Below are 16,127 nucleotides of genomic sequence, written 5' to 3'. Positions count from 1 at the left end.
TGCACTAAATTATAGTTAACTAATTACACTTGCAGAAACCGACTGCCTTAAATTGACCAACTATCATTTAAATGTATTAACTAAAATGTATAATGCATTAATAATGTGAGCAAAGCATTACTGTGAACTTCTTTTATTTGAGACCACTAAAAAACTATTGTACATAAAAAGATTTCCACTGGCTCAGCAACTACACAGTCACCGCCTGTTAAATAAAGCAACATGCAGCAAATCATCAATGTTTATAGATCTTCTGCTGGACTGAAGCACAGGCTCTACTCTTCTGCACAATGGTGACCCAAAAAATAAATTTTACAGTAAACTACTGGCAACAGTGTTGCCAGTATAAACCTGTTTTATAACTTACAGTTTATTACTGTTAAAAAACATTTTGTGGGTGTGTCTTTTTTATCTTACACAGTTAACCCTTTCAACCCCACAGGGAAATCCACACTACGAGTAAAAAGTAACGATGCAGTGAGATAATTAAGGGAATATGTAAGTGATTGTAAGCAGAATCACTGAAGAAAAGAGAAACACAAGAACAGAAAATAGAGAAACACAATAACTACGACTGACTTCCAGTCATTACACATTATTACACTTATTATTAACCAGTATGACTTTATTTCTGTCATACTTCTACAGAAGTTGTTATTGAGATGTTTAATTGAAAATGTTTGGTTTGAAGTTACCGTTATAGAGATCAGTGCTTGCTTTAGTTGGGATGCTGATGCTAAAACATTAGTTTTTCTTTTGCTGCTTGAGCTGTGTTTTTGCAAGTCACACTTGCGCACACACAGTTTATGAATGACTGCAGTTATAATGATTATGGTGACAAAATCATCATATTGCCTGTTCATTCACTAAGGAATTCATTCTCACTTATTCAGAGTTTAATCCTCAATCAAAAGTGTTACATTACCACCACTGTGAAAACACAGCAATAAGATACAATGACTCTTTTTTTTTAACACATGATGCATAACCAGAGACACAGAGCTACACTGTGTTTTAGAAACACCGAGATATCACAATTTAGCACATGAATCTCAACAATGGTGGCAATATTTCTTTTTTATTATTATTATTATTCATGCAGCAGTGCATGCTGGGAGTTTTATATTATCCTGGAACCCAGCATGCATTGCGACATGAAACTTTTCACCATTGTTGAGATTCATATGCTGATTGTTGATGTCTGTGTGTGTCTGAGTAAAATAAAATTGAATGCACTATATGATTACAATATTCTTCAGAAGACCTGATTACAGAAATATTGATTTCATTTAGTAGATTCACAGATATATGCTAAACATGAGATAACTATAATTTCAATGACTATATACAGGAAAAATCTGAAAATCAGGCATGTCCAGGATGATTGTGACATCATCACAAAAGAATAAAAACACCTGATCATTTTCCTCTTGACTCTTTCTTGCCATAACAAATGTGTTTTATAAACTCACCGTTACAGCAGCCAGAGAGAGATGAATGGTAAGAAGTCCAGGGACAAGAGACCAACTAAAGCAAATACTGATCTCCATCATGGTGACAACAAATTTTATTAATAACTAAATCTCTGTTAATTCTCAACAAGAACTTTTGTACATGTATGAAAGAAATAATCGTAAACTGGTTTGTAAACTGGTTTCACACTCAGTGTTGCTGGAAGTCAGTTGTAGTTTTTGTGTTTCTCTTTTTTCTGTTCTTGTTTCTCTGTCCTTCAGTGATTCTGCTTATCAGGTGTTCATCAGTTTCTCAATTCACTCACTTCTTTTCATTCAAGTGGACTATATTAGTGAACTAATGTAGGGAATAGTGAATGAGGGTATAGGGTGTGATTTGGAAAACAGCCTCTGAGTGTCGATTTTGAGCGCTGTTAATTCACAGTATATTCCTGTAGGCTAGTTTTATTTTCTACGGTATATTACTGTTTTAATGGAAAATGGTATAATATTGTCAGAATTTTACAGCAAGGGTTAACAGTGTAGGCTAAACTGCCTCTAATCATACATATAAATCATGTGAAAATATAGGTCTTTTTCTTAAAAATTTCTATTACTGCGTCCCTGAAGTCATCTTCCACCCTGTTAGAATGCACTTTTCTGCCTTCCAAATCCGACTGCAATTTCATTAAAACCATTTTCAAGAAGTGACATCATTTCTTTTTCCCGCTTGAATTCAACTGTACAAACTGAGATAAGCTTCAACTCTCACTCCTAACTTTTTTTGTTGTTTTTGAAATGTTATCCTGCTTGTCCCACCCTTAAAGTTCCACCCTGTTAGGCTTTGTTAGTGAGAATGTTTGTCCTATCAAAAAAATGTAAAAACAAATCTGACATAGTTATAAAAGTTCTGTTCATCTGTAGAAGGTTAGCTAGCTAAATGTTGATCACTCAAAGAGCTATGACTAACTTAGCTCAGAATTTTCCACCCTGTTAGATTCCACCCTGTTAGATCTATAAACCTAACAGGGTGGAATGTGAAACTAACAGGGTGGAAATTCTAATGGGATTTTGTATATGTTTGTTAATCTAGTTAATTCAAATTAATTATAGTATCTTTATTTTTAATCAAATATAAATAAATAAAAATTTAATTTATTATGTCTGTCTTCTCTCATTTGTAAATATGTCCATAGCCATCTGAAGAGAGAATTGTTTAGCCACCATGATTGATTGTGATAAGAAACCACATAGCTATTTTTTGTGTCCCTCCCCCAAAGGAAATCTGGATTTTTTTTTATTTTATTATTTTGAAACAGTATTATATAGGTGCAATTACACACATTACTGATGGCAAACCATGCAGGACAATGACAAAAAGCTCATCCACTGAACCTTTTAACACTGGTGTTCCACCCTGTTATATTCCGTTCCACCCTGTTATGCTCCTTTCCACCCTGTTAGACAAGTCATTTTAAATAATAATTTGACAGCAACGTTAAATGTTTGGTATACTTTTTTGTCTTATTTTGTGAGGTGAGGAGCACGAACAGCATATATATGTTTTTGAGCCAATTTTTTTTTATTACTTACCATATTATTTGCAAAAATGGGCACAAAAAGTACCTGTTTTTAATAATCAAGACATATACTATTCATCAAAAATTGTTTTGCTTGTTTCAAGAAGAAAAAAAAATTCTAAGATGGCATAAGGGACATATACTACCCAAGAAAAGTTCATTATTGTTTAACATTTACATTATTAACATGTTGTGATAACTATGTATATGTCCCTAACAGGGTGGAATATTTTCATGGACAGTGTCTGAACAGTCTACCCATAATTATTATTTTTTGAGTCCCTGAGCTTGACCAATATGTATTCCTTATAGGTAAACATGTCACTATTTTGGTAGAATGCTAAAAACATGAAAATCATGTACTTTTTTTTCCAACACTTATGAAGCCAAAATGTCACCGCATACCAGGAATGACCCAGCTAGTGGCTATAGTAAAGTGACAAATCATTAGTCCTATTTTTGAACCTTCCGGCCCGCCATACCCAGCAACATATTTCTGCATCAAATGTCAGCGAGTGGTGCAGAAGCTCATTAAAGTGGGATTTGAGTGTGCCGTATGGACTCTTAGTCTGGCTGTACTGAAGACGAAGCGGTTTGACCAATCAGATGAAAGGGGTGTTTCAGCGCCGCCCACATGTGCGAACGAAATATCAAAGCCATAAACCGATTTGTAAACCACAAACTAAAATTGAGAAATCGAGCAGAAATCTCATTTTCCGTTTATTAAACTAAACAAAAAAACAAATCAACGATTTGTCTTTTAATTTCTCGTTATTCCATTCCAAATAGGAAATGAAATGATCAGATGATACACGGACCGAGCTCATTTAAGATGTCCTGTAGAGCTGGATGTGGTTAGAGAGACGGAAGGGGAAGGAAATGTTAATATTAGTTGCTGACTCTCATTGTTCTCTCAGGACTGAAGAGAACGACAGTAACGTTTGTCACACAGAATTTGGTCTTTTATTTAAGAGAAACGCTTGTCAAATTTCATCATGTTGGACGTCCTGCTGCTCTTTTCCAGCATCTGTACAGGTGAGTTTGAGACTCTCAGCTCTTTTACACAGAGTTTGACATCTTCTCTTGTTTTTCCTCTGTTATCACATGATCATCAGACTCATATGGATGATATTTGTCAGTTATTATTCTGGCCTGCTTATGTCTCTTGCTCACACATAACAGCTCTATATAATGATATTTGTGTTTTCAGCTGTTGTTGTTGGAGCTCCAGAGACAATTACTGGATACAGAGGAGAGAGAGTTGACATCAGATGCTCATATAAATCTGGATTTGAATCAAATTCAAAGTATTTTTGTAAAGGGGAGTGTTACTATGGAAATAAAAACATCATGGTTAAATCAGGATCTCCAGATAAAGACGAGAGATTCTCTCTGACTGACGACACGACGGCCAGAGTTTTCACCGTCACCATCACTGATCTGAGAACAGAGGATGAAGGCCAATACTGGTGTGTTGTGAAGAGGACTGTGCCTTTGACTGATGTCTACTCAGAGATTTTGTTGCTGGTTAAACTGGGTGAGTGATTATATTTATTAGAAGTGTACCTGTAGTAGAAATGAACTATAAGGGAATAGGCCAGTTGGCTATTAAATAAAAGAAGGCCACAATATTTTTTTCAAAGCAGCTTCACAGTAATAAACAGGGAAATAACAGTTTCATTGGTGCAAAGTTGATAAATTATAAAATCACTTCATTTTCAGCTACAGGTTGTATTGTCTCTTTCTCCCATCATCCTGTGCATCAGCTGTTGCACAACTGTGCTCCATTCTCTAATGTAGAGCGTCTGGGTAAAGCTGAGCTACTGTGACATTTACTGTACAGACTGGGAAAAGATGTGTGTGTGGTGGAGGACGCTGGCCTTTCCTCATGTCTAGAAGCAGTGTAGCAGATCTATTACGCCAAGAACAAACACATTAACATTGTCAAATCCGTTACCATGCCAATCACTCCAAGAGTTGTCATGACAGAAATGTAATATATTTAATTCAACTCTAATTGTTAACTAAAACACGAGCTTAATGATCAAGCAAGCTGTAAAGTGTGAGTGTTTTCTGTAGTTTATGCAGAAGTAAATCTATCCATGAATACTTCAATAGAGAGCAAGAATGTGGAAATTGGGGGAAATTGAGATAGGAAGTAAAGTGAAATTATGAGAAGTGTGTTCACCTACTACTTCATGTTATTATATTTTTTTTTTTTTCAAAAGCCAGAAGCGTAAAAAAAGAGGAACTTATGAAAATTGATTACAGTCATGTGAAAAACATGCTCAACTTCATCCACAAAGCTTTATATGTCAACTGTACAGTTCTGTGTTATGCAGTCTAGATTGTTCTTATTGTTTTTTTTGTTTTTGTTTTTTTGCAATCTCTCTCTAAATTCAGTTCAGATGAGCTTTATTGGCATGACTGTGTGAAATAGCACAGTAATGCTATTTGGCTCGCTTGCTGAAATTCAGGTAAATTGTGAACTAAATGAGTGAAATAAGTGTCTCTAATGTTTTTATATTTGCTGCACTCAGTGAGGAAGAGCAGCTCGTCCTCTACGACTCCTTTCTCTCTCTCTCTCTCTCTCTCTCTCTCTCTCTCTCTCTCTCTCTGTCTGTCTCAGTGCAGCTCGTCCTCTACGACTCCATCAGTGCAGTGTGAACACAGTCTGAGCTCTCTCTCTCTCTCTCTCACCAGCTCTGCTTGTGTCAGCCCTTCTCTACACATAGACTGTGCCGTACCTCGTCAGGAGTACACACTCTCACAGAATTCACAGAAATAGGCTTTAAGATAATCCACAGAAAACAGGTTTGAATTACAGGGTAACATTCACATAGTAAGTACACCAGATAGCAAGCAACCTTTGAAATAATGTTCAGTCAATGTTAAAGTGTCAATGTTAATCACATTGAATCAACATCACTTTTGCACCCGCAATTAATGTTAAATGGCTATGTTAAGATGCACAACTTTTGTTTCAATCGCACTGAATTCATTCAGATTGATGAATCTGAACGTAGTGTTTACATGAACGCTAAACATGTATTCGGGTTGATGTGTGTGTTTATATGTCACAAGCTTCAACTCAGGATAGATTTTTTTTACATGCGCACACTGAACTAATATGCAGAGTTTCCCGCTGTTTGCACTTAACAACCTTAACATTTGAACTGTTGTGTCGTGCTGCTTATATTGACCATGCATTACAAATGCCTAAAACCAGTCGTCTGTGGATGAGAAGCAAGGACTGGTGGGCCGTTGTCCTGCTCCACTTCACAGACGCAGTCAAAGGAGGATTATAGAATGACGACACACTCATTTATACAACACTTTATTAATTATTAATTATTAATTCTTTATTTATAAAAATCAACAGAGTATTTTGAGTCTCATTTGCACTGATAAGAAAAAAAGCGCACCGACCCTAGGGGGTTAACATCATGCTGGCAGAGATAAGATTGGTGAATCATTTTACTTTATGATGATAAAAACTATATCACCTGATCATCTTTGTCTCTGGCTTCCTTTGCAACAAATTATGTGTTTCTATAAACACTGTTACAAAGACCACAAACTCGCATAAAAAGCCAAGAGTCAAACTGACCAACTAAAGGAAACACCGATCACCATAACAGCGACCAAACATTTCAATAAAACATCAACATCTGTTGATTCTCAATAAGAACTTCTGTAGACGTCTGACAGAAATAAAGTCAGTCTGGTTAGTAATAAGTGAAGCTGGTAATGCTGTTTGTGGAGTTGTTTAATCCTCCTCTGCTGAGATCTTCACAGATTTAATGTCTTCTTTTCTCTTCAGTTGATTTCAGGCTGTGTGCTTTAAGTCAGTTGTAGTTGTGTTTCATTTTCTGAGAGTGCAAGAATGATGTTGAACCAACATCATAACATTGATTCAATTATTACATTTTTTCAACATTAATTGTCAGGTGCAGAAGTGATGTTGATTCAATGTGGTTAACGTTGACACACAAACATTGATTTAACAATTTTTTGATGGTTGCTTGCTTTCGGGGTACGACACCAGACAAAGAACAGAACCAAACAGGGAGAATAAATACACAAGAACTAATGAGATAATTAACAGGACAGGTGGATGGAATCATTAATCAGACACACTGGGAAACTGGGTCAAATGATAAGCACAGGCAGAGCAGAACCAAAAGACCTGGAACAAAACATTCCCCTCCTGCCGATCGACTGTCCTGCACAGTACATCTCCAACCCTAATCAAACACACCTGCCTTTCATTTTCAAGTGATCCTGAAGACATTAATTGGTTGCTTCAGGTGTGTTTAATTAGGGTTGGAGATGAACTGTGCAGGACAGCCGATCGGCAGGAGCAGGATTGGGCACCCCTGCACGGCTAAACTTTTCCCCTGACGCCTGGTTCACACCAGACGTGTAAGCGACGCGGAACGGAAAATCACGCGCGGTCCGGCGCCTTCCTGTTCACACCAGACGCGTATTCTCTGCGGCGGTCGACAAGCGCTTCTGCTCAGTTGTTGTTTATTCAGAGCTATTTTTTACATCATGGGTAAGTAAATAACCTCATAAAATGAATACACCATGTTTCTGTAACCAAGAAGTTTGTACACTTCTTTTATTAATCCGTTGTCGAGACACACACGCAGCCAGAGAGAGAATATGGTAGACAGTAGTAGTGTAGATATACCGTTGAAATATACATCCTCTCTTCAAATTTATTAAATCTATTTTGTTGTGTTTTTTCTTTGTTTGTTTCCATCTTTCTAGTCTGTTTAGATACACAAATATGATCGCATTTGTCACTCGCGGTATTTTAATTTTTGAAAATTGCTTATATTTTGACAATTGACCGGATTGTCTCGTGTTTCTTGGTGTGACTTCCTGCCGGAATTGACGCGGATCACTCGCGGCTCGCGCAAAAAATAGACCAGACGGCGAAACTGGCGCTTCACGGCGCGGGCCGGCCGCGGAGCGCCGGTGTGAACGACACTATAGGTTAACATGGGCGCCGAAAGGAAGCGGCCTCCGTTCCGCGCCGCTTACGCGTCGCTTCGGCGTCCGGTGTGAACCAGGCCTTCACGAGAACACTAACGTGGAAAAGCGTGTTTTGAGTGTCTGTTCTAGAGACACACTGTATGTATTTATATAATCCCTGTAGTAGTGTAAGATATTTATAGCTGAAGGTGTAGTATGATCATACACTCTCAGAAATAGGGGTACAGCAGGAGTCCATTTCTGTCCCCCAAGGTACATATATGTACCTTTTTGACCCTCATATGTCCCCAAGCATTAAAAGGTACAAATATATACCGTTTCTTTTAAAGGTTAAGGTACAATATCAAAAGACAGCCTCTGCTAAGTAATTTTTTTTTTTTTAAAGGTTTTAATGATACCTTAATCATTAAAGGTAGATTTTAACTTATCACTATATTTGAGTAGCCTTGAAATAAAGGAAATAAAAGTTGTGTAAGTCAATTTACTGATATTAAATCATTATAACACAGCAAAAACTCCAGTGTTAAATGAACTTTCCTGGGAGTTTATTTGGCTCCAGACTCAAGAGTGTTAAAGTGTTAAAATATGAGTGTTAAATTAACAATCAAGAGTGCTAAAGTTAATGAGCTAATTAAGTGATTCATTGAGTGATGATTGAGCATTATTGAAGACACCTGATGTTAACAAGCAGAATCACTGAAGGAGAAAATATATGTTTTTAAGACACCGTTATGGTGATCAGTGTTTGCTTTAGTTGGTCTCTTGACCCTTAATCTGTTAACATTAGGTTTTGTTTGGCTGTTGTATCCGAGTTATAATGGCTAGATGAACAAAGAGATAAGTTGATCAGGTGGTGTTGGTTATGTTTTGACTTAATCATAATTTGACCTGAATCACTGAACTCATTTAAAGTCTAATCTCTGACTTAAATGCATATTGTTGATTACAGCATCACTGTGATTCTACAGCATAAGATCCAGAATTTTTGAAATAATCTAAAGGATTTCTTAAAAGTTGATCTGATAAAACAAATATTTCTTTTAGGCACACACAGACGTCAAGAATCAGTGTATGAATCTCAACAATGGTGACAAACAGAATATTCAATTAGGGAAAGGAAATTAGTAAGACAATTCAGATCATAATTTATTCATACCGCAATGCATGATGGGAGCCATGAATGAGTTTTGATTGGTGGCAGCCACTGCAACATGCTTTATTATTGTCACCATTGTTGAGATTCACAGGCTGATTATTGATGTCAGTGTTTCTTCATAAAGTAATTTTCAATGTCTTTTGATCAGAACAACTTTTAAGAATTTTTGGATTACATCGAAAATGCTGTAAATCTTTTGCTGTAGAATCACAGTGATGCTGAAATCAACAATATACATTTTAGCCTGAGATTAGATTCTAAATGAGTTCAGTGATTCAGGTTAAATTATGATTATGTCAAAACATAACCAACACCACCTGATCAACTTTTCTCTTTGTTCATCTGGCTGATATAACTCAGATACAACAGCCAAACAAATTCTAAAGTTAATGATTAAAGGGTCAAGAGTCCAACTAAAGCAAACACTGATCTCCATAACGGTGTCTTAAAAAATTAAATTTTCTCCTTCCGTGATTCTGCTTGTTAACATCAGGTGTCTTCAATAATGGTCAATCATCACTCAATGAATCACTTAATTAGATCATTAACTTCAACACTCTTGAGTCTGGAGTCATATAAACTCCCAAGAGAGTTCAATTAACACTGGAGTTTTTGCTGTTGGACCTCAAGGTACATATATGTACCCTTTTGAGGATCAAAAAGCATTAAAAGTTACATATATGTACCGTTTCTTTTAAAGGTTAAGGTACAATATTGTACCCTTGAGGGTACAGCCCCAGTGACAAGCCATTGTACCCCTAAAGGTACAATTATGTACTTTATTTTCTGAGAGTGTAGGCGGGATGTTTGCCTCATCTAGTTCTCAATAAACTTGAGGTTTATAAAAATCAAAGTTTATCAAGATTTTCCAATTATAAAAAGGAAAATGTATGGGGTTTCTGGAGTTTTTAAAGCTTGAGAATGTTCATACTGTTTGTCACAGAATGCTTTTCTCTATTTTTAGAGCAAAACACATCACCACCACCTTTGTCATCTTCTTCATCATCATCATCTTCATCTCTGATCATCGGCGTGACTGTGGTTCTGCTTCTGCTCATCACTGGATTAATGTTATGTATAGTTACTCTCTACAAGAAGCATCAGACTCGAAGTAAACCAGCTAACAATGTTTTCAGAAGTTTAGAAGTTTATCAGTCATTTATTTGTCAGAATAATGTTTATAGTTGTTTGCCAGTCAATTACATTGTTGTCTGTGGAATGAGTGAATAGAAAGATGTTGCTTCCCCCTGCTGGTCACAACTAGTCAATGCAAGACTGATATATTTAGAATCAATGTGAATTATTATTGGAATTATTTATGACTATATTTAATGTACTATATTTGTTTTACAGACCCCGATTTAGCCTTTAAAATATCTGAACCTGGAACAGAAAACAGTGAAGCGGTGTGTAAAGTCAAATTGTTGATAAGAATGTGTCTGAATGAACGACCTTCATCAAAAGCTGTAAATAATTTCTCTTTCTGTTCTCAGGTTCCTCAACCGCTGTATGAGGAGATTAAAGACGCCAGACTTCACACTGACTGCAAAACCACCCAGTTACCCATAATACCCTCTGATTCTTGTAACACTGTTTATGCTACTCCACAATTACCCACAAACCCCTCTGATTCTTCTAAAACAATTTATGCTACTCCACAATTACCCACAAACCCCTCTGATTCTTCTAAAACAGTTTATGCTACACCACAATTACCCACAAACCCCTCTTGATTCTTCTAAAATGGTTTATGCTACTCCACAATTACCCACAAACCCCTCTGATTCTTCTAAAATGGTTTATGCTACTCCACAATTACCCACAAACCCCTCTGATTCTTCTAAAACAATTTATGCTACTCCACAATTACCCACAAACCCCTCTGATTCTTCTAAAATGGTTTATGCTACTCCACAATTACCCACAAACCCCTCTGATTCTTCTAAAATGGTTTATGCTACTCCAGAATTACCCACAAACCCCTCTGATTCTTATAGTACAGTTCATGCTACAGTTTAACAGTTTGCCTTTTTAAAGGTGCATTGTGTAACATTTAGAATGATCTATAGACAGAAATGCAATATAATATACATAACTATGTTTTCAGTGGTGTATAAAGACCTTATATAATGAACCGTTATGTTTTTATTACCTTAGAATTAGGGCTGCACGATTAATCGCAATAAAACCCCATGCATATTTTATGCGCAGCTTGTCAGTGGAGTGCGGCTGACTGGTAGTAAATACTGCCCCATCTGAACACCAGAGGGCGCTCTCAAGCAAACACGATAAATATTCCCCGCCGCAGAAGTACAATAATGCGCATCATTCCAGGAAATCCCTCTCGCTGTAGCTGAATAAACAGAAGATCGAAACGCTTTGATTAAACATGACTTATAAATACACGACTGCCTTATTCTGTGTAAGAAGCTCATCATCTCACAGAAGGAGGAGCTCAGCTGTCGTTATGAAGTGAGTTTGGAGTAAATGCATGTTATTAAATGTTGTCTGTTGTTGGACGAGGTTCATAAATGCTTCTCATGTTTTGGAAAGATGTTTGACGCCTGTTGTTTTTTTCAAATGCAGGTTATAAGTGACTCAAACTCACAGTGCTTTCAGAGTGAGCAGCGTTTACAGAGCCGTACATCAATGACAAACTGCGCATAAAAAAAATAATTGCAGCCTTTGCGATTTTAAAATCAGAATAAGCCATCTCGATTTAAGTGCGATTACATGTAAATTGTGATTAATCGTGCAGCCCTAATTAGAATGAGGCATTTCTCTACACACACACCGCGGGTCCCCTTAAATCAACATGTTTCTACAGTGGCCCTAAACGGACAAACGCGTTTCGTGTAATGAAGCTAGCTAAAGTCAGCGAATAAAACACTGACACAATGATGAATAAGTAACAATAATATTTGCAATAACATATCGTTTTAATGAATAATAAAGTAAACATAATGTCTTAATTTATCTTTGTAAAGAAACCTCATTGTTTAACTGGCCACTTTCTGCTTTATTTTTATTTATTTTTTTATTAAACATTACACAGCATTAAAGCAATACAGATAGACATGGGGGAAAAAAACTAAACAAAAAAGATACACAGACACAAATAATTTGCCAGGGTAACAAAAAAAACAAACAAAAAAAAACAATGCAATGCATTTACCTTAAGAGGACAAAAAGGATGAATACAGAGATACAGTTTTCATTGCTTTGGGATTAACAGAGTTTTGGATAGTTTCCATGTATTTGTCTAGATCATCTTTGAATAGAGAAAAGAGAGGTTTAGAGGCAGTCAATTTTTGTTTATGTATGTGAAATTTAGCTAGTAGGAAACACAAATTAATTATGTAATATTGACCTGTTCTCTCTCTTGGGTAGTCAAACAAGCCAAAGAAAACATCTTTAAAACAGAAAGAAAAGTCACTTACAAAACAAGATTGGATAAAAGTTAACAAATCTGACCAAAATTTCTCAGTGTGGGTACATTGCCAAAACAAGTGAATGACATCTTCCTCAGGAGAGTGACAAAAACAGCAATTCACTTCAATTTCTGACTTATATTTCCTAAGAAAGGCTTTGGTTGGGTAACATTTGTGGATTAATTTAAATGTTATTTCTTTTACTTTATTGGTAAGCAGATACTTATGAGGCAAAGACCATACTTTTTCCCACGGTAAATTCTCTACAATATTATTCCAGTATGGTATTACATAAGGAATTGTCATTATTTCTTTCTGGAAGAGTGCTCTGATTTTATAATTTCTTTTTTGTTGCTCTACAGAAAAGCACACATTTCCAATCATTGTGTCAGTTAGGTTCAAAGAGTAAGTACATGACCATGGAAATGTAGAACCTTGCAACAGAAAAGACACTCCAGAGGGAATTGCATTGAAAACAATAGCATATTCATTAGCAGTTATAGGAATTTTATATTTCTGTAAAAAATCTAAATAGTTGTAAAGTCTGCCCTGTGAATTAAAAAGCTGTCCAACTAAAAGAAGGTCGTTTTTGAACCAGTTGTCAAAAAAAGTGATTTATTCTTGTAGAGAATATCCTTATTGTTCCATAAGCAATATCTGTGTGGGGAAAAGTTGTGTTTGTATATTAGAGACCATGCCAAGAGCATCTGCTTATGAAAATTAGAGAGTTTGACAGGGATCTTTGTAACATTGTAATTACAAAGTATGAGAAAATTCAGGCCACCTACTTTTGAGAAAATATAATTAGGGATGATATTCCAAAGTGAGGAAAGATTATTAAGGAAATGTTTAAGCCAATTAATTTTAAAAGTGTTGTTTAAAGTAGTAAAATCTAAAAAATCCAACCCCCCCTGTTTAATTGAATTCATCAGAACTGATTTTCTAATAAAGTGGGTTTTATTTTTCCAAACAAAATTATTTAACATGCTATCAACCTTTTTTAATGTTCCTTTATCAACCTCCAGGGAGAGAGCTGCATACGTTAGTCTCGACAATCCTTCAGCTTTAGAGAGCAGAATTCTTCCTCGTATCGACAAGTCTCTCTGCAGCCAAGAATTGAGTTTCTTTTGGGTTTTCATTATTAGAGGATCGAAATTTAGTTTACTTCTTGTTTTTTGGTCTTTATTAATTACAATTCCTAAGTATGTTACTTGATCTTTCACAGGGATATTGCATATAGAGGGAACATTACAGCTTTTGATTGACAGTAACTCACATTTTTTAATATTTAGATACAGACCCGAAGCTCTGGAAAAGGAATCAATCAATCTTAAAGCTAAAGGGATTTGAGAGGCGTCATTCAAAAACAAAGTGGTGTCATCAGCCAGCTGGCTAATAATAATTTGTCTATCGTCAATTGTAATACCTTGTAAATTACTACTGGAAATATGAAGAGCTAAAAATTGCGAAGCAAGCAAGAATAAATATGGAGATATCGGACAGCCTTGTCTTACTCCACGTGACAAATTGAATCTTGGTGAGGTTCCGAATTTTAATTTAATAACACTATTATTATTTCTATACAATGTCCTGATGGCTCTACAAAACGAATCTCCAAACCCAAATTTGGTAATGGCTTGAAAAATGAAATTGTGCTCAAGTGAGTCAAAGGCTTTGTAGAAGTCTAGGAAAAGCAAATAGCTATCATTAGGGATGAGTTCTTCGTAATCTAAGATATCTAGGACTAATCTTACATTATTCGTAATGTGACGTTTTTCCATAAAACCTGATTGTGATTCATCGATAATACAGTTAAGGACATCTTTAATTCTTTTTGCTAAAATTAAAGCTAGAATTTTATAATCATTATTCAAGAGGGTTATCGGTCTCCAATTTTCTAAACATTCTTTATCTTTATTTGGTTTGGGTATCAAAGTACATGCTGATGAATACTGTGTACTGCTGTACGTTATGTGTGTGTGTGTGTGTGATGGACTGATGGACTTTGTTACTTGTGTGAATAATGCGTGTGATTTGTATTATTTATTGTTATTTACATGCTGCTCTTAATCAATTGCCCCTTGTGGGATCAATAAAGTTGATTGAATTGAATTGAAAGTGATGACCCCTTGAGTCATGCTTGGTGGAAGTGTTTCCGATTCCAGACTTTCTTCAAACACTTTTAGTAAGAAAAGGGATAAGCAAACATCTTATATAACTCAGAGGTTAAACCATCACTGCCGGGACTTTTATTATTTTTTAAACTCTTAATAGCCTGTAGAATTTCTGATTGGGATATATCATTATCACAAGCTTCTTTATCTTCTAAAGCAAAGGTCACTAACAGGCGGACCGCGGTCCGGGTCCGGACCCAGAAGCCGTCCAATACGGACCCGGACCTACAGCCAAAACCATAGGCGTTTTGTCCACAAACTAAGTCCTTTGAACAAAAAACAATAACAAAAGAAAGCATAAAGTGAATTTCTTTAAAGTGAATTTCGTTTTGTATTAATTGTATCTTAATTTTAATCAATGTTTCATTATAAATAAGTAAATATAAATATAACTTCTCAGCTGCTCGCTTGCAATAGTCACAAGCACAGTGACAGGCTGGTAGCAGAGCAATCAATTCTGTGAATTACACTGCGCAAATAAAAGTAATAGCAGGCTACCCATCGGATGAAGAAGGGTTGGCTCTCCACAGAACAATAAAATATTAATTTTTATTTCATTTTATTTTTCGTGTTCGCATTTATGAGGAAAAAACAATGTTACAGACGCGACCGCTCTGTAACGGCACTTAAAGACTGTTTTAAAACGTCCACAGACCTCAAATAGAAAGCACAAAGCCTTTCTTTAAAGTGAATTTCGTTTTGTATTAATTGTATCTTAATTTTAATAAATTTTTCATCAACCAATTGATTTAATAAGTAATAAGTAGGCTATATAACAGACAATAGATAATCATGACGGAGGCGCCGGCGACTGAACTGGAGTGCGTCTCATAAATGAACCGAAACTCAACATAAGCCTACTTGCCTCACAGACCTGATAAATACATCTATAGAAAGCTTGAATTTTTAAAAAGAACAATTCAAAACGAAAGAAAAAACAGACTGCTCTCTGCTTATGTAATCCGTTAGTGTGCATTTCTCTCTGGTGCCTTCACTACTGCGTGCCTTCATAACTTCATCTTTCCATCCGACACTGACAGAAAACACTTGTTTATTAATAAACAATTAAAATGTCTGCTATATTTTACATAGGCCTATTCATAATCATTACTTTCGCTGGTTCTTTGTGACAGCTTTTAGTTGCTTTATTGGCAGCGCCACCCATGTTACATGAGCGTCACATCCGCACCGCACCGCACCCCGCATTTATTTAGATTTTTGTCTGAAAATACGCTCAAGTCCTGTTAAGACTTGTAGCCTATATAAAACCCATGAGAACCGTGGGGAGTGAAAATGTGAAGCAGAAACGCTTAATGTCAGATAACGTGCAT

At 36.0% G+C, this 16,127-nt stretch overlaps 1 protein-coding gene across 1 annotated transcript; it reads left to right on the top strand.

Annotated features, from left to right (window-relative positions):
* Positions 1–3,938: 3,938 nt before the first annotated feature.
* On the top strand, positions 3,939–14,731 carry LOC311078463 (uncharacterized protein). Its single transcript, XM_084107290.1, has 5 exons — positions 3,939–4,066; positions 4,242–4,568; positions 10,156–10,302; positions 10,545–10,597; positions 10,685–14,731. The coding sequence occupies exons 1-5, from the start codon at positions 4,027–4,029 to the stop codon at positions 10,922–10,924; spliced, it is 807 nt and encodes a 268-aa protein (XP_083963416.1). The 5' UTR covers positions 3,939–4,026; the 3' UTR covers positions 10,925–14,731.
* Positions 14,732–16,127: the final 1,396 nt, after the last annotated feature.

This window comes from Abramis brama, assembly GCF_963993115.1.
Source record: "Abramis brama genome assembly, chromosome: 2".
NCBI lineage: Eukaryota > Metazoa > Chordata > Actinopteri > Cypriniformes > Leuciscidae > Abramis > Abramis brama.
Note: the sequence above shows the minus strand (reverse complement) of the source record. Positions and strands in the feature narration are given on the sequence as shown.